The sequence below is a fragment of the Neofelis nebulosa genome, chromosome 2 (genome assembly GCF_028018385.1).
Source record: "Neofelis nebulosa isolate mNeoNeb1 chromosome 2, mNeoNeb1.pri, whole genome shotgun sequence".
NCBI lineage: Eukaryota > Metazoa > Chordata > Mammalia > Carnivora > Felidae > Neofelis > Neofelis nebulosa.
The window spans coordinates 100,165,666-100,184,689 of NC_080783.1; the positions used below are offsets into that span (position 1 = coordinate 100,165,666).

A 19,024-nucleotide genomic window follows, 5' to 3' on the forward strand; every position below is an offset into this window, starting at 1 on the left:
TACACACAGACACACATATGTATATATTAAGTCCACCTGGTGTACTCTGTCTTTTAAGGTCATTGTTTCCATATTGACTTTCTGTCTGGATGATCTATCTATTGATATAAGTGGGATATTAAAGTCCCCTACTATACTGTGTTATTGCCAATTTCTTTCTTTATGTCTGTTAATATTTGCTTTATATATTTAGGTGCTTCTATTTTGGGTGCATAAATATTTATGGGTTATGTCCTCTTCTTACCATTATCATTATGTAATATACTTCTTTGTCCTTGTTACATTCCTTGTTTTAAAATCTATTTTGTCTGGTTCATACCAGATATAATAGCATACCAAATATTGCTAATCCAACTATTTTTCTTTCCATTTTCATAGAATATCCTTTATCACCCCTTCACCTTCTGTCTGTGTATATCTTTAGGTCTGTGTTGAAGGCAGTGTATATAACTGGATCTTGTTTTTAGTTTGTTTGTTCAAAGTATAATAACATACAGTGTTAGTTTCAGGTGTACAATATAATGATTCAACAATTATATTACTCATTGCTCATCACAGTAAGAGTACTCTTAATCTTCTACTTCAACTCTGTCCCTTCTGGAAGTCACTTGTTTGTTTTCTCTATTTAAGAGTATTTTTTTGTGTCTCTTTCCATTTATTTTTCTTTGTTTTATTTCTTAAATTCCACATATGAGTGAAATCATATGTATTTATCTTTCTTTGTCTGACTTGTTTCACTTAGCATTATACCCTCTAGGTCAACTCATGTTATTGCCAATGGCTACATCTCCTTCATTTTATGATTAATATGCCATTGTCTGTTTATACTACATGTTTTTTAACTAATTAATTATGGACACTTGGGTTGCTTCTATATCTTGCCTATTATAAATAACACTGCCTTAAACATAAGGGTGCATGTATCTTTTCAAATTAGTGTTATTGTTTTCTTTGGATAAATACCCAGTAGTGGAATTACTAGATCATATGGTAATTCTACTTTTAATTTTTTGAGAAAACTCCATACTTTTATTAAAATGGCTGGGTCTTGTTTTGTTATTGTTTCTGTTTGTTTATTGCATTTATTCAGTCACTCTATACGTTTTGATTGGAGCATTTATCCCATTTACATTTAAAGTAATTATTGATAAGTATGTACTTACAGATATTTTCTAATTTTTTTCTGGTTGTTTTTGTAGTTCTCTGTTCCTTTCTTTTCTTGGTCTTACTTTATGATTTGATGACTGTCTTTTGTGTTACGTTTGGGTTTCTTTCTCTTTATTTTTTGTACATTTATTGTAGATTTTTGGTTTGTAGTTACTATGAGGTTCATACATATTGACTTATATATAGTGTAGATTATTTTAAGCTCATTGTCACGTAAATTCAAATGCCCTATATTTTTACTACTCCAACCCTGTTTTTAGTAACATTATGTTTTACATCTTTTTACTTTGTGTATTCTTTAACTACTAATTGTTGTTATAGGTGATTTGACAATTTTTGTCTTTTAACATTCATACTAAATATTTAAGTGGCCAATCCACATCCTTTTTAATATATTTGCCTTTACCAGTGAGATTTTTTCTTTCATATGCTTTCCTATTTCTAGTTATGGTTTTTATTTTTTAATTAAAGAAGACCCTTTAACAAGTCTTATAATGTTAGTTTAGTGGTGATAAACCAGTGCTTCACTTGGAAACTGTTTATCTCTCTTTTAATTCCAAATAATAACCTTGGCAGATACAGTATTCTGGTTAGGTTTTTTGTTTTTTGTTTTTATTTTTATTTTTCCTTTTAGCACTTTAATTATATCCTGTCACTCCTTTCTGGCCTGCGAAGTTTCTGCTGAAAAATCAACTTGTAGCCTGCCAGTATTTTCCTTATATGTGATAATTTGTTTTGTTTTTCTCTTGCTGTCTTTTATATTCTGTTTACCTTTAGCTGTTGCCATTTTAATTATATTATATCATGATGTATATCTCTTTGGGTTCATCTTCTTTGATACTCTCTATCCTTCTTAGACCTGGATGTCTGTTTCCTTCTCTAGGTTAGGGAATTTTTCAGCCATTATTACTTCAAATTAGTCTTCTGCCCTTTCTCTCTTCTCTTTCTGGGATCCCTATAATGTGAATGCTATTGCTTTTGATGTTGTCTCTGAGATCCTTAAATTATTCTTAATTTTTTAAAAATTCTTTTTGTTTTTCTTTTTGCTGTTCTGTTTGCATGACACTCTTCTGTCTCCCGGAACATTGATCCATTCTTCTGTTGTGGATTTCCATAGTGTATTTTTCATTTCAGTTATTGTATTCCGTAACTGTGGTTGGTTCTTATATTTTTGCCATTGTTGTTTTTGTTGTTGTTGTTGAAGTGCACACTGTGTTCTTCCATTCTTCTCCCACTTTTGTTAAGCATCATTATGACCATTACTTTGAAGTCTTTATCAGGTAAATTACTAGTCTCTGTTTCATTAGTGTATGTGTTTTCCCCACTGTTTTTTTTTTTTTTCTTGTTCTTTTATTTGGAACCTATTTCTCTGTCTCCTCATTGTGGTTTTTTATGTTAGACAAACATAAAAACATTATGAGTTAGATGGAATAGCTGCCTCTACCAGTCTTGAAGGAGTGGCCTTGTGTCAGAGTATTATTTTTGTAAACTGTGTATGCCTGGTGCCTGTATGCCCAGTTGGTGACAAGCCAACTGGGGCTGAAGTGGGCACAAGTTGTGGGAGATCCCAAAATGTGCATTACTGGGCTGTCTTGGTGGGATGGCTGGAATTGGTGAGGGCTAGGAACTCAAGGTGCACTGGGGCAGCCCTAGCAGTCCAGTTAGAGTATCTGGACCCTACTCCCATCTGTGCTATCAAGGTGGAGAGAGAACATAAAAAATGGTGCTCATTAGCACCTCTCACCCCAGAGAGAATTCCAATAGTTCCCTGCCTGTGTGTCAGTTACTCTAGGGTTAGTAAATGGATTTTTTTTTTTTTATCTCTAAGGCTGTAGTTGTCCTTTAAATCACTCGGTTTTTGTTTTCATTTTGTTGTTTGTTTGTTTTTGCTGTGCCTCAGGGCAGGGGAGACCCTTCAGTGGTATCTCCTTACTGTAGGTTTCACATCGGGGTAGGGTTCCTGTCATTACTGTCTCTGTCTCTTCTACCCTTCTCTATATGGTCTCTTCAGTGTTTGCTGTGTGGAAGCTGTTCAATCAGCCTCCAGTTCTTTTGAAGAAATTACTCTACATATAGGAGTAGATTTGGTGTCTCTTTGGGAGGAGGTGAATTAAGAGTCTTCCTATGCCACCATGTTGGACACTCTGGTCATAAGACTTTTATTCAAGATATTAAAAAGTTGCCAATTGAAATTGGTTTGAGTTTTTCTGGCTCTATTCTCTTGGCATAACCTCATGGAATAACTAAATAATTCCCATATAGTTTTTCCTCTAAATTTTGTATCAAAACAGTTGGATATATCTTGCTTGCTGTATTTTCCTGATGCGCAGATTAAATATTTCAAATAAATTTCTCACAAAAACATAAACTACATTTTAATTCAATTTAAATGAAGAGAGACCTTTTTCACCAAAGTTTCTGGGGGAAAGAATGGACCACTTTCTAAGTTACATACTTGGTTCAGTCACTGGGAACCTGCAAAATATTTGTATGTGGAAACGTTGATTTTCATTCTTGACTTTCTAGTTCTAGCACTATAGGAATAAGGTTGAGTTTGTCTCTCACTCTGTCCTCTTACAATGTATTTATTTCTGCATTGACATGCTAGAGAGAAAACTAGTTTATACATGGTTAGATGATGTATAAATTTATTTCAACACAAACTGAAAACCTGTACCAGTGTCAGTAATTAACCTTTACATGCTATTCAGGTTATCAAACCAGATATTTTCAGTGATTGGACATTCGAAATAGTTTAATGCCAATTGGTGTGAAAGTAGCTTATTTGCATTAATGCAGAAAGGTCTGGTACATGAAAATATTTTTATTATAAAGAGTGGCATTGTCAATGAGGTTGGTACTTTAATCAGAGGTATATTATGGTGAAATTTCCATGTCAAATAATTAAGAAACTTTGATTATGGAGTATCATTGAAATGAAATTTTGTATTATAGACTTCTCATGAACTGAATTCTAAGATCAATTTGAAGGGGTTTGTCTGTGATGATCAGTTAATTTATCTAACATGGAATATATCAGAGATTGGTTTATTCTACTTATTCAAAGATCTCCTATTGTATAATACATTATATTCATCTTGTGCTGGCTATTGATAATGTTCAGCCCAGTTGGATTATATTCTGAGCACAGCAGTCCTACCTGGAATTGAGAAATGATGCCCAGGTAATTTTTGGTGTTACCTGCTTTTTAGACTTGAATCATCAACTATCCTTTTTCTTAAGTAAAATTAATGGATTATATGGAAACATGTTTACCTAATACAATCTCCTATTAGGTTTCTACTTACACCCTATGCTGAAAGTATCACATTTCAATTCAGAGTGACTATACTATTTAGTTCAGAATGAATACATGATGAATACTAAAATAGCCAGAATAATATCCTATTTTTTTTTTCCAAATGGGAACCCAACTAGACCCAATTAGGGCAAGGAGAAATATAAATATTACTTTTACTATGTATCTTCTGTGGCGATGGCTTTGTGATGCCTACAAGCTAACTAACAGAATGACTAAATTCGTCTTCTAGCAGATAGTGTTTTTTTTTTTTTTTTATTAGTAGTAGTAGTAAGTTTATTTTTATTTGTTTTATATAGGTTTGGGCATAAATAGAGATGAAGTCAAGCAACACCTAAACGTTATCTTTTTCACCAACATTTATATTTAGTTTCACCATCTCGAGTATGTTCCTGTGCTTACCACTTATTGTAATGGTGAAGTAATTAAAGAATACTACATAATTCATGTTTGTGGTAACACATTAAAACAGTCCTTGCCTGTTTGGAATCAGTAAGATTTAGACTGCAATCTTGGTTTTACTAACTGTATATCTTGGTGAATAATATCTAAAAGTTTATGATGAACATTAAGTGAGGAAACAAATGAAAGTAGATTAAAATACTGAAAAATATTAATATACCCTTAATCCCTCCGATGTTTACTTTCCCTTTCAACCAATACTTGATCAGCATTCACAAAGCTTTTTTCATATAATGTTTTAGGAAAATTTCTGTAGAGCTGCAGCTTAAAATTTTATGAATTGTTTTTACTATATTCGAGTATTCTGATAGCTTAGTTCTTCACTGAATAATAAAGATAAAAATTTTTCCAGCAAAAGAGTCACTACTTACTCATCTTAAAAGGGATTCCATCATCCTAGAACAAGATTGACATCATCATACCACTTACTTCCAAGAGAAACAAGTGCCCTTTTACCTATATTGTTTTTTTCTCTCCCTGGCATTTATTTGTAAATGCTATTAACTCAGAGACTTGCTTCCTCACATTGTAGTTTCCCTAACTGCTTGAGTCCATGGCAAATCCATAATCCTATTTTAAATATTCTCCAGGCCGTGAAAATGCATGCTCTTTATACCAATTCGGCAGTTTAACTGCAGTGCAGAAAAAGCTTTGGCACCCTGAGATATAAACCTCTGGTTTAATCGTAAATTACTGGAGTGCCCTGTTCTTGTTTCCTGTAAGTGTAACTCTCCTTGACACGAATCCCCATAGATGTGTTAGGTAATAACTGATATTTCAAGAAAAAAAAATGTGAAAAACAGCTAAAGGAGAAGGGGATTTACATTTTTAATCTGATCTATTAGATCATCTTTCTAAAATGAAATCTCTCTTCACTATGGTAATCACAATTAATTCATGCCTACTCCTGTCAATAAATCTTTGCATGATGGCTTAATAGGTCTTTCAGAAATGAATCTTTTGCAAAGCTGGAGCCGTGCTTCCTGTCCCAGCTCCCTGAAAGAGAATGTGCAGAGAGATTAAGTCACAATAATCAGACAGACGTGAGCTCAAATTGTGGCTCTGTCTCCTACTTAAACTTTCAGTGCTTCACTTATCGTGAGAATTGTGAATGATAGTATATATTTCTTACGGTGTACTTAAATGTTAATATATTTAAAGCACTCAGCTGAGTTCAGTGTATAGTATATGCTCAATTCAAAAATTGTTCTTGTTAACCGTTACAATCTTGAAACCAGTAAGATTAATTGATTCTTGGAAAGCCTATAGGTATATAATCTGCAATTCCTAATTTAACCATGACCTGCAACAGAGTGCTCTATACTAATGTAATGCTTCTCAACCTTGTCACCCTGACTGGATCAAGAGCTCCTTGGGGACAGGAATTAGATTTATTATGGCCTTTGCATTTGGCAAGGAACTGAACTTACGAGCTTGCACATAGTTAGTATTCAATAAATGTTTATAAATCGACAGATAAAATAGAGTAAAATAAAAATGATCAATTGATATTCTTTTGTATTTTATCCTATTTTTAAAATAATCTTTATTATTGCAAGCTTGTTTAAGTGTTTATTTATTTTTGAGAGTGAGAGAAAGCAAGGGAGGGGAACAGAGACAGGAAAAGAGAGAATCTCAAGCAGGTTCTGTGCGATAAGCGCAGAGCTCAACAAGTAGCTCGACCCCACGAACTATGAGATCATGACCTGACCTGAAATCAGGAGTCAGAAACTGAACTGATTGAACCACCCAGGTGACCCACAATCTTTTTTTTTTTTTTTTAATGGTCCTAAGTGCAGGGCTTGTGTCAAAGAAGTTGCTTAAAAGATGTTTGATAAACGAATGGAGGTAGCTAGCTTTCATTTACAGAACATGAATGCCACCATTCTGGATAACTTTTGTGTTTTTCTTGTGTCCAAGTTCTGGCAAGTCTTAAATATGCTTATTTTTTGTTTCTTTCTTCCAGTAATATAGCATGCTATGTCTATATTACCAATACTGTTGATCTTTATTATTTGTGGATTCCAGATTTCCAAATTTAGTTGTTTTCTAAAATTTACTTATAACCTCAAGATCAATATTCTGTGTTTCTTAGGCATTTCCAGACACATGCAGAGCTGCAAAACATTTGGGCTGCCTGATACATACTTGCCAAGCTGAGATCAAACAGGATGATACTCTGCCTTCTTGTTTCAGCTATCATACCGTGAATTAGTGTCCTTTTCATAGTCCTTTTAGTGCTCTGCTTTTCACAGTTGTATTTTGTGTTGATGCGTTTGCTGTTTAAAATACCCCCCAAGCACAGTGCTGAAGTGCTCTCTAGTGTTGTGGCTAGGTACAAGAGGCTGTGATATGCTTTACAGAGAAAGCACATGTGTCAGATAAACTTTATTCAGGCATGAGTTGTAATGCTGCTGGCCAGGAGTTCAGAGTTAATGAATCAACAAATTAAATATTAAATAGTGTCTTTCGAAAGAAATACACATGAAACAATGTTATGTACTGATTGGTTGATGGAAATGTTGTGACCAGAGACTCATAGGAAACTAGCTGTGTATTTCTTCTAGGAGGCGATGGTTCTGTATTTGCTAATTCAGTGTTTGCGATGACTTACAGCACAAAACTACAGCAAATAAGGAGAACCAATTATCCTACCCTTAGCAATGAACACTTAGTAATCAACCTCTTCTTGAGGTTCCAAAGTAATGTAGAAAAATAGGGATGAGACTGGATTGCAGGATCTTATGAAGCTTTCTGTTCCACCCCAAATCTTTGGCATCATGAGATTTAATAATTGGACATCGCAAGGCTAGTTTCCAGAAGTAAGCTTTGATCAAGTTGTTACATAGTATTTCTTAAGTTTGCCCCACTCCCACTACCTTTGCCATAACCCTTCACACTCTCTAACAGGCAGTGGAACATCATTTGCAGAGATGCGATGAATATGTGATTTCGGGCTGTGAAATATCTTTCTCCCCAAGGATCTCATCAGACGTTCACTTTGGCTCTCATTATGCAGCAGCCAATCATTACAGGAAAAAGACTGTTCCTAACCTTCGTGACTCAATCTTTATCCTCTCATCCTGCAATAAAACCTATGTAGCTAATGTAGAAGAGGAATTTGGGATAAAAGGAAATGAGGAAATGATAAAAACAATAGACATCCTATCCATGGAGTAGGAGGGAGAAGGAGAGAGAAAGATTGGGAGAGAGAGAGAGAGAGAGAGAGAAATGCAGATTAACACAGTGTTAGACCAGTGCACCTTAATAAAGATGTTCAGTAAAGCTAAATCAAATTCTCTTTGAAAAATCCCCCTTTTGAAATCTCTGCAGCACTATGCAAACAAATGTATGAAAGGAAACTTCTACCTCTAACCCTGTTCAAGATCCTTCCTACTTTATACTTATTATATTCTATTGTGGGCATCGAGTACTATTTTAATTATGGAAAGTTATAAAACAGGAAGTGTTTGAGATCTGCTGGAAGTATACACACACACACACACACACACACACACACACACACACACACTCCAAAGACAAGTGGACTCAGAGGAAAGCCCTAAACTAGGAATAAATGGTTAGTTTCTAGTTATCTGTAGACGGCAGACTACTGGCTTTGTGAGACACCTGTAAAAGAGGTGAAACCCCGCAACTGGTTACTTCAGCTTGCTGTGAGTCTGAAGACAAGTTAAGGTTAATTTTATTGTGGACTTCCACCTCAACGCATGAACTGTGGGGGAAAATGTTGTACTGGGCTAAGAACTATGAAGCAAAGAGTGGGTTTATATATCCCCCTTTCCAAAGTACATCATTTGGAGGACATCATTTGGAGACCTTTCGATTCATGCATTGAGAAGAGTCAGCAAAGTCTATAATAAGAATTACAGAAAGAGAGCAAAATTCAGTGGTTATATCTGGCTTTGTCTTGGTTGTTTTGGCCCCCTTTGACTAAAACAGTAATGCCCAGGAACTCTTTCTCTCAAGATGCCTGTGAACCTAGAATTCACCCTGAGTGTGTTGGCTAATTAACAGGCAGGATGAAGAGACGAACTCCTTTTACCCATAACGTCATTGACACATTTGTCTGCTTGGAAGACAAAGTGCTCACTTGGCAGTTTGCTTTGGCAACAGAACTTTCTGAGATGGGGGAAAAAATGTTTATAGAGGTGGTCACATTTCTTATCTTTTTGTCAGCTCTCGTAGTAAATTCAAGGTTTAAAATTTGTAGTCAAATATGGAATTTTATAGCATAAAGTGTGAATGCCAAAATAGCAACCAGGAAAAGTTATTTTTGCTTCTGCAACTCTACAGCAGAGGCAATCTTAGATTTAATAGTTATTTTAAAAGGAATGGGAGAATAAAGCTTCATTATAAAACACAATACTATAATAAATGGTGGAAGAATTGTGATTTTAATGCAAATAGACAATGCTAGTATTGTCTTCCCAAAATATGTGGCCAATCATGTTTAATTGAAGCTATTATTGCAAAAGGAAGAAATAGCAATTTGACTTCTAGGGAGTTTTAATTGACAATATTATAATATTTGTGCAGTGTACATCCAGTACTGGAATAAAAGAAGCTTTTATAATTGTGTGCTGAAAAAAGAAAGTAACAATATAAGTTTTCCCCGAAGATGTCCTAGCGGGGGGAAAAAAAAAGAAAAAGTTCAGGATATACAGCAGGATGTGTCTAATGTGATTGAAGCAGAGACTAGATAAAGGGAAGTAGTGGATAGTAAAGCTGGAAAAGTGTGTAGAAACCAAAGTACCAAAATCCTTGAACATCACTGAAGCTTGAACTTTATTTTATAGGTAATGAGGAATCATTTGGTATTTTAAACAAGACAGCAATATAATCACAATTATATTAAGTATGGACTAGGTTGAATAAGGGGTTGGAAGGACAGTCAGAGGAGTCATGAGGCTTCTGGAGTAAGGGTCAGAACTGGAACAGTTCACATTTGATTTCTCTCTAAAATCAATTCTTGGACTTCCCAGATTTTATTAAGAACATATCTGCACCTTAAGATAGAGCTTTTATTGCAACCTAGGGTCCATAACTCTTTTTTTCTTTTAATTTCAGATTTTTCATTATTCCTATACTGCTTCATATGTGATTTACAACATACACACAAGGTAAGTTCTTTGATTCTGGTCTTCATTAGCAGTTGTCCAACTAAATTATTGGTGTAAATGTCAATTTGTTCATGTAAAAATATTTACCTTTTTTCAAGGGAAGTTTGGGAGTTAAATCCTCCAGAAGTAGAGGACTCCATCTTGCAGTATGCAGCCTGGGGTGTCCAAGGCCAGCAGCTGGTAAGCACAGGCGTCGGTATTCACCAAACACTGTCAGCCATGGCCCCGTAGAAAACGTTTACAGAAGCCACTTCCTTTTGCAAACTGTCTGTTATACTTGATGTTTTCTATTTACCTTCCATCTTCCATCTGGTATTCCAATTTAAGAATATATGAAATAATACAGGTATTATTTTATTAATTAATTAAAAAAGAAAAAAGTTTATAAATCATGGAACCTAGAAGAGATCCAAGAATACAGAGGTCTAGTTCTGTGGAATTTCCGTTACATAACATTGTCAAGTTTATTTATTCTTTCTTTAAAATTTTGTTGTTTATTTCTGAGAGATAGAGACAAGCATGAGTGGGGGTGGAGGCAGAAAGAGGGAGACACAGAATCAGAAGCAGGCTCCAGGCTCTGAGATTTCAGCACAGAGCCTCACGGGGGCTCCAACCCACAAACTGCGAGATCATGACCTGAGTTGAAGTCAGATGCTTAAGTGACTGAGCCACCCAGGTGCCCCATCCTCGTTTGTTTATTCTTAATGCATTATTCAGAGTAAAAACTTAAGACGGAAGTCTACACTTGACACTGGTTTGTTAGGGGAAGATTTCTTGTCATATTAGATTTTGAAATTATCACCAATTCAAAAAGACCATTACTGATGCATAAAAGCAGTTTGAGCAACACTATATTTTTGTCCATGTCTTATGGTGAAAGTATAAAGACCTTAAGGGGATATTGCTCAGGAAGTGGTATTGCTTGGTTATATGGCATGTGAATGCTCAAATGTAGTACATGCTGCCAAACTGACTTCTAAATTGCTTGCATATTTATATGCAGACCAGCGACACTTTGAGAATTCCCGTTGGTACTATATTCTCACCAATGCCTTCTTTTTCCATATTATCGTATTGTTTCTTAATAATGACATTATTGCTTCTTCCATTCCAATTTTTATGCTTTCTGTCTTATTAAGATGTGCGTGCTCTACTTACCCTATGAATGTGGCTAGGTTTGGTGTGGTATTTGTGTGTGTATGGGAGAGATTTTTTTTTTTTCAACGTTTTTTTTATTTATTTATTTATTTATTTTTGGGACAGAGAGAGACAGAGCATGAACGGGGGAGGGGCAGAGAGAGAGGGAGACACAGAATCGGAAACAGGCTCCAGGCTCCGAGCCATCAGCCCAGAGCCCGACGCGGGGCTCGAACTCACGAACCGTGAGATCGTGACCTGGCTGAAGTTGGACGCTTAACCGACTGCGCCACCCAGGCGCCCCTAGATTTTTAAGAATTCATCCTATTATGGTAATAAAATTAAGTCTTACATTTTTAAAATTAGTTTCATAATTTATACATTTCTTTTTTTTAATCAAAAAAATTTTTGATGTTTATTTATTTCTGAGACAGAGACAGAACATGAGTCGGGGAGGGGCAGAGAGAGAGGGAGATACAGAATCCGAAGCAGGCTCCAGGCTCTGAGCTGTCAGCACAGAGCCTGACGCGGGGCTCAAACCCACAGACCGCCAGATCATGACCTGAGCCAAAGTCGGACGCTCAACCGACTGAGCCACGCAGGCGCCCCAATAATTTATACATTTCTAAAAATCCATCTCACCTAAACTTCCACTGGTTAGCATAATGTTTTTATCCCTTTTTACAATATTTTTTTAATCTTTGTATTTTGTACTTTCTTCTTTTCCTATGTTATTTAGAAGTACTTTCTTCTTTTCATGATCAACTTTGATATTTGTAAACTTCACATATGTCTTCTCAAAGGCCAAATTTTAAATTTATACAGTCCTTTCTATTATAATGTTAGTATTTTATTTGTCTTTTCTAATACGGAAACACTGATTCTATATTTTCTCTAAATTTTGCTTTATCTTCATCCAGCAAGTTGATAATATTTTTATTAGTATTTAATTTGAATATTATTTCAGTGTTCATGTATGTTCTTCTTTTCACAATGGCTATTTTGATCTTTGTTTTTAAGTTTACAGAAATGTAGAATTAGTTTTAAAACTATATATGGAGTTCATAAACATCTTTGTAATAAACTTCATCTATTATCTAGTTTATAAACTTTGAAGTTTATAAGACTTGATTTTTACCTTATAATAAACACATTTTCATGTGATAGGTGTGGTGTTTAATATATACATATTAGATCTGTCTTGATAATTACATTTTTAAGACTTTTATTTCTTTGCTGGTGATAGTGGGTGTGGTCTTTTACTTTAGCATGCTATCAGTTTTGCATTATGTAATTTAAACTATGATTTTAAGAGTGAGGCGGTTTAAATGTTAAATAAATCTTTCAGGATGGAATTGTTGATACTCTTATCAATACAGTATTCTACTTGCCTTTAATGGTTCTGATTGACCAACCCTAACTCTGACTTTTAGGAGAGTCCATGAAGGGAAGTTAGAATCCTCTAGATTTTTTTTTTTTAATTGTTGCTTCAACAACGGCTGGGTGGGCTAAGGTGTGTTTCTTATTGCCTATGGGCCTCAAATTCCTCATTATAAAACAGAAATGTCTGCATCATCATCTCATTATGATAATTAATTTGGGAAATCTAAATATTCCCCTTAGTGAGGTATACATTATTATTTTTATTTCATTTTATAAATCTAAGAAATACTTTTATAGGCTGATTGGTGAGATAGGGAGGTAGTACAAGATATTTCACATCTCAAGAAGGCTGTAGAATAATATATTGCTATTAAATAGTGCTTCTGTTCGTTAGAAAAGCTTCTCCACCTAAAATATTCTAGAATTGAATATACCTGTGATAGAACCTCTGCTAGTGATTGGCCATGTGATCTTGGCCAAGTCTTTTTTCCTCTTGGTACCTCATTTTCATCAGCAGAAAAGTGAGGACCTTTGACCATGCTTGTTGGCTTTGTTCATGGAATATGATATATTTTTATATATCCATAATATATATATTATGCTACATAATATATTTTTAAGTATTATATTTTTAAAAAAGAATGAAATTATTTTTAAAAATATTTTCGGAATGACTGGAATAAAGAAGGGGGAGCATGAGAGGTTGAAAAGGGTTGTAGAGTAATTGCCTTAGCAGATTTTCTTCTTTTCTTTTTTTTTTTTTGTTGTTTCTTTCTTCCTCCCTCCCTTTCTTTCTTTCTTTCTTTCTTTCTTTCTTTCCTTCCTTCCTTCCTTCCTCTCTTCCTTATTTCCTTCCTTCTTTTTTTCTTTTCTTTTGTTTTTTCTTTTCTTTCTTCTATAGTTATCCACTCTGAAATATTTCCAGAGTCAACTGTGCAGTAGATGACTGTTTTAGAGTAAGAAATACATTTTTCATATGCAGAAAGAACTTTCATTGTATCTTGGTGGATGTGTTCCTTAAACATGTAAACTAGTTGTTTGATGGAATATTAAAAAAAGGAAACTATTTTCAACATAGAAAAAATCAACAGTAAAATAATTTTTTATTAAAAAAATTTTTAACATTTATATATTTTTGAGATAAACAGAGCATGAGCAGGCGAGGGGCAGAGAGAGAGAGGGAGGCACAGAATCCGAAGCAGGCTCCAGGCTCTGAGTTGTCCGCACAGAACCCGATGCCAGGCTCCAACCCACAGACCACGAGATCATGACCTGAGCTGAAGCCGGATGCCCAACTGACATAGCCACCCAGGATTCCCAATAATTTTTTTGAAAGGATATTTATTTTGAGAGAGAGAGAGAGAGAGAGAGAGAGAGCGCATAAGCAAGGGAGGAGGGTCAGAGAGAGAGAAAGAGAATCCCAAGCAGTTTTTGTTGTCAGCGTACAGCCTGACATGGGGCTCAAACTCATGAACTGTGAGATTGTGACCTGAGCCAAAATCAAGAGTTTGATGCTTAACCAACTGAGCCACCTAGGCACCCCTTATCCCTGGTCTTTAGTCCTCTACATGTTTAACATGCCTTTAGGAACTCAGACAAAGAAGACTTTGGGAAAACAAAGGTTTACCAAAAATATTGAAAGAAGCATACACAAAGTTGCCAGACATTAGAAGCTGCTTAAACATCTTTACACTTGTATTTCACAAAGAAATCCTATATGACACTCTATTCACTGTGATATCCACACTGAATGGTTGAATGATTGATTAAATAATTATGAAGGAAACAAGCTAGTAATTTAAAATGCAGTGAATTATAAACATCATGCTTGGCTTTACCTTTTTCATATTCAAAAATTTTTGTAACAGTATATTTAGTAGACATATATAGATCTGTCTTAGATCCATTCCATTACGATATTCCTAAAAAGTGGCAGCAGAAAGTGCCTAGGATATGCTAGATATGGAGATGCCAGGTTGGATTCAGAGAAGGCATGAATCAGTGTAGGACTGTGGTGAGTGAGCAGCAAAAAATGGGCAGTCGCTCTAGTTTTACCTGTTTTACTCTGATGCTGTCAACAAGAGAGCTGGTCCATTAGGCCAAAGACAAATTCCAAACACAGAAATTTCCAGAAACTAAAAACCCAAGACAATTTCATGTTTTTCTCACTGGAGAGTCCTTCAGAAAATCTTTGAAACTTTCATGAGTTTTATATAACTCTTATTCTCCTAGCCTTAGAGGTACCAAAATTTGTGCCAAAGTAATAGTTTGACACCCTGAGGGAAGTTGTATTAATTGCTGGCATTTTCTTTAATGCTTCCTACTTGTTATGGATTGTTTTTCAGTATAGTTGAGAAAATAATAAAAAGGACAAAAAATTTATAAAAATCATAGATCCTCTCATGGGAGTCGTTTTTTAGGTGGTTAATTCCTGGGTCCATTTCTTACTAAATGTTGACCTTAAGAATATTACTTAATTTCTGTATGCCTTACTCTCCTTATCTTTAAAATGGTGGGGGGGTGCCTGGGTGGCGCAGTCGGTTAAGCGTCCGACTTCAGCCAGGTCACGATCTCGCGGTCCGTGAGTTCGAGCCCCGCGTCAGGCTCTGGGCTGGGCTGATGGCCCAGAGCCTGGAGCTCGTTTCCGATTCTGTGTCTCCCTCTCTCTCTGACCCTTCCCCGTTCATGCTATGTCTCTCTCTGTCCCAAAAATAAATTAAAAAGTTGAAAAAAAAATTAAAAAAAAAAAATGGTGGGGAACTGGAGAGTGTTATGTTAAGTGAAATAAGTCATACAGAGAAAGACAGATACCCTATGTTTTCACTCTTATGTGGATCCTGAGAAACTTAACAGAAGTCCATGGCAGAGGGAGGGGAAGGAAAAAAAAAAGTTAGAGAGGGAGGGAGCCAAACCATGAGAGACTCTTAAAAACTGAGAACAAACTGAGGATTGATGCGGGGGTGGGAGGGAGGGGAGGGTGGGTGATGGGTATTGAGGAGGACGCCTGCTGGGATGAGCACTGGTGTTGTATGGAAATCAATTTGACAATAAATTTCATATTAAAAAAATAAATTAATTAAATTAAATTAAACAAAATAAAACGGTGAGAGTAGTGGTACTTCACCAATAGTGCTAGTCTGGTGTTTAACATATAAGCATAAAGCACATTGAATAATATCTTGCATATAGTATTTTAGAGGTTAATTTTTACTATTTTTAAAAAAAAAGATTTTTTAGGTTTATTTATTTATTTTTGGGGAGAGAGAGAGAGAGAGAGAGAATTAGCAGAAGAGGGGCAGAGAGAAAGAGGGGGACAGAGGATCTGAAGTGGGCTCCGAGCTGAGAGCAGAGAGCCTGATGCCTGTGGGGCTCGAACTCACAAATCATGAGATCATGACCTGAGCCAAAGCTGGATGCTTTATTGACTAAGCCACCCAGACACCCCTAAAATGATTTTTAAAAGTATCTTTGTCACTTGAATTTTAACTTGTTTGGGAATTTTTGTTTCACTAGTTTTGAGGAGAATGAAGTCTAAGTTCTTTGTCATGGCATATCCCAAAATCCCTTGGGTAAGTTTTGGGATGAAGTCCGTATTTGTCAAGGTTATCCTTGGTGTGCATGTAAACATAGATTCAATATAATTTAAAGGATGCATCTCTACAAATGGCTAATTGTCCATTTCATGTGAGTATGACAGGCTTTGTCAATATTTGAAGCCATCAGCAAACTTGGCAATATGATTTTATTAGATGAGTCATTATAATACTTTAATTAGTTTTGCATTAAATTAATTAAAGAGGCCTGCAGCATTTATAAACTAAGGACAATTAACTTCCCATCCTTAAATCTCAGTTTTTAATTTTATTTGCTATGAAAGAAATCCCTGGTTGTAGAGAAGAGAGGTAAGAGGTTGATATAATTTATAGATAAAGAGGGTCTGAATTAGAATCAAAGGGAAAATTTTTCAGCACCAGTGAGATGGGGGCATTTTGCAGGTGGTAAACTTTGTGGGGAAAAAAAGAAACAAAACTTACACAATACAACATTATTGACACATACAACATGTATACTCTAAAGAACATTTAGAGCAGGTTGTGAGTAGACTACTATAGCGGTTATAAAACAAAATGAAGGGTCCCAAAACATGTATACCAAACATATGTGTACTATATGTATACATGGATGTGGATGTGGATTCTCTGTAAAGGGAAGAAGATTTTAAGGAATCAGCTCATGCAGCCGTGGGGCAGTCTGGTAAGCTGAAAACTCAGATGAGAGTTCATTTTATAATCTTGAGCAGAAGTCTTGAGGCAGAAGGCCTTCTTTAGGAAACCTGTTTTTTGCTGTTAAAGCCTTCAACTGATTGGATAAGGACCACTCACATTATTCTTTTCTAAAAATCAACTGATTGTAAATGTCAATCACATCTACAAACTGCTTTTACAAGACGTGTTTGACCAAGCAGTCAGACACCGTAACCTAGCCACGCTGACACATAAAATTAGCCATCATGGCATAGTAACCACTTGATTTGATTCCCACTTGTCCTTTCCTACAGTAACACACTTTAATTCAGATCATCGTCTTTCACATAAATATCCCTCTTCACTCGCTGACCACTCTCATCCATCCAGCATCCACAGAAGTATGTGTTAAAAATGCAGATTATTAACAGCTCCCACAGGTGATAAAATGTCATTGCTATGACACACAAGATGCAGCTAAGGTGACACATCCTGTGGCTCCTGCCACTCCACTGCAGAGCAGAAGCACAGGTTTTTTTCTCTACGTAAACCAAAACTCTGTAATCTCCAGAGAGTGATTACACCCTCTGAGCGTCCTCTCCCGCATAATGTTTGTACCTTTGAATCATTCTCTTTGGTGTATCCCCTCATTGTTTTCTTTTCATTAGATGTCTTTGTCAAATACTAAAATGCAAAATGCTAACATATTCTTCTTCTCTGATAATCCCCCCCCCCCGAATTTCTACAGGCTAAGTGAATTGCTTGCTTCTCAGGAGTCTAACATTCTTCCATTTTATCTCAAATCATTTAAGATTTTATTTATTCACATTGCTGTCTTTCACCACTGACTTCCAGTCATTTCCAGAGCATATGGAATACAGAATATGTTAAACATTTCCCTCCCTCCCTCTCACCTAAGCCCTCCCTTCCTCTATGTCTCTTTCTTTCCATCTTTCCCTCCTCTTCCTCCTTCTTCTATGTAAAACTCATTTTAGCCCAAGGCAAAATGTAAATTTAATGAGTATCTGGTTGCATTAAGAAATTAATGAAAGGCTGACAGTGGTTTGTGTGGAGGATCAGATACAGCAAAGAGTTTTGAGGATGGCATGATGTGAAGCATAGTCATGCATGAAAGGTTGGGTCTGGTCAAAGAGGTTGTGTTAGACTGTAAGTAATTGAGTTTAGAGGCAGAGAGCTAAGTCTAGAGGCTACTATAATCTGGAAATGATTTGGTAAATAATATATTTAAGAGATAAGTATGTCAAGTATTTAACTGAGATATAAAACTTGATCACAGTCAAGTAATAAAAATTGTCTTCTACTCATTCACATACATTAAGTTATACAAATATGATTTATCAGTGTATTTCTACACTTAATATACAAGTGTATTCCTAAATCTCATTTTAGACTCCCAATTTTTTAGGCCACTTTATTGAGAACAAATAAAGATTGATACATACAAATGGCCGCACTTTGCATTGAGTACAAACAAAAAAGTGTACATATTTTGTGTAAAACTTGAGCTGAAGAGAAGTATATACCTGTGAAACAATCATCACATTCAATACCATAAATGTATCCATCAAGTCCAAAAGTTTCCCACTGCCCTATTTATTTTTTGTGTGTGATGAGAACATTTAACATAACATAGATTCCTTCTTTGATATTGCTAATATCTTTTCAATCTATTCAGGCTAAACTAAAATCATTACACCCATCCTTCCAGTGGCATTAACCTTTATAAATATTCAGTGTTTTACTCATCACAATCTAGGTATTTGGAGAAATTACTTTTTCTATATTTTATTACCTATATTATTGAAAAATGTAATGTTTTAGGTAATTCTCCAAGTACAAGTACAAAGTCACAACCTTTCCCATCACCTGCATTTTTGTTATTACTAGTATTGCTTTAAAATTTATAATAAAATCTTCAGTGTTTAGCAATGGTTCCATGCCTCCAGGAAATTTTCAATTTCCTTGATGTAATTGTTTACATTTAATAGTTCATTAATGGAAATTTTGAACCATTTCCTTGACTTTTCTAGTGTGACCTTAGTCCTCATGGGTTTAAGGGAGGTGTTTAAAGTAGCATTTTTCAAACATGTCATCGAAATCTCATGTTTCCTAGTAAATACTGAAATGTTTTTACTGGACATTCCATTAAG

At 35.3% G+C, this 19,024-nt stretch overlaps 1 protein-coding gene across 2 annotated transcripts in view; it reads left to right on the forward strand.

Annotated features, from left to right (window-relative positions):
- The window catches only part of DPP10 (dipeptidyl peptidase like 10), a 650,645-nt gene that overhangs the window by 481,210 nt on the left and 150,411 nt on the right, over window positions 1–19,024 (forward strand). For both annotated transcript variants that reach the window (XM_058715478.1, XM_058715477.1), the window contains exons 6-7: window positions 10,037–10,089; window positions 10,188–10,269. In XM_058715478.1, the coding sequence (XP_058571461.1) occupies window positions 10,037–10,089; window positions 10,188–10,269 (135 nt within the window). The remainder of the gene's footprint in view (window positions 1–10,036; window positions 10,090–10,187; window positions 10,270–19,024) is intronic.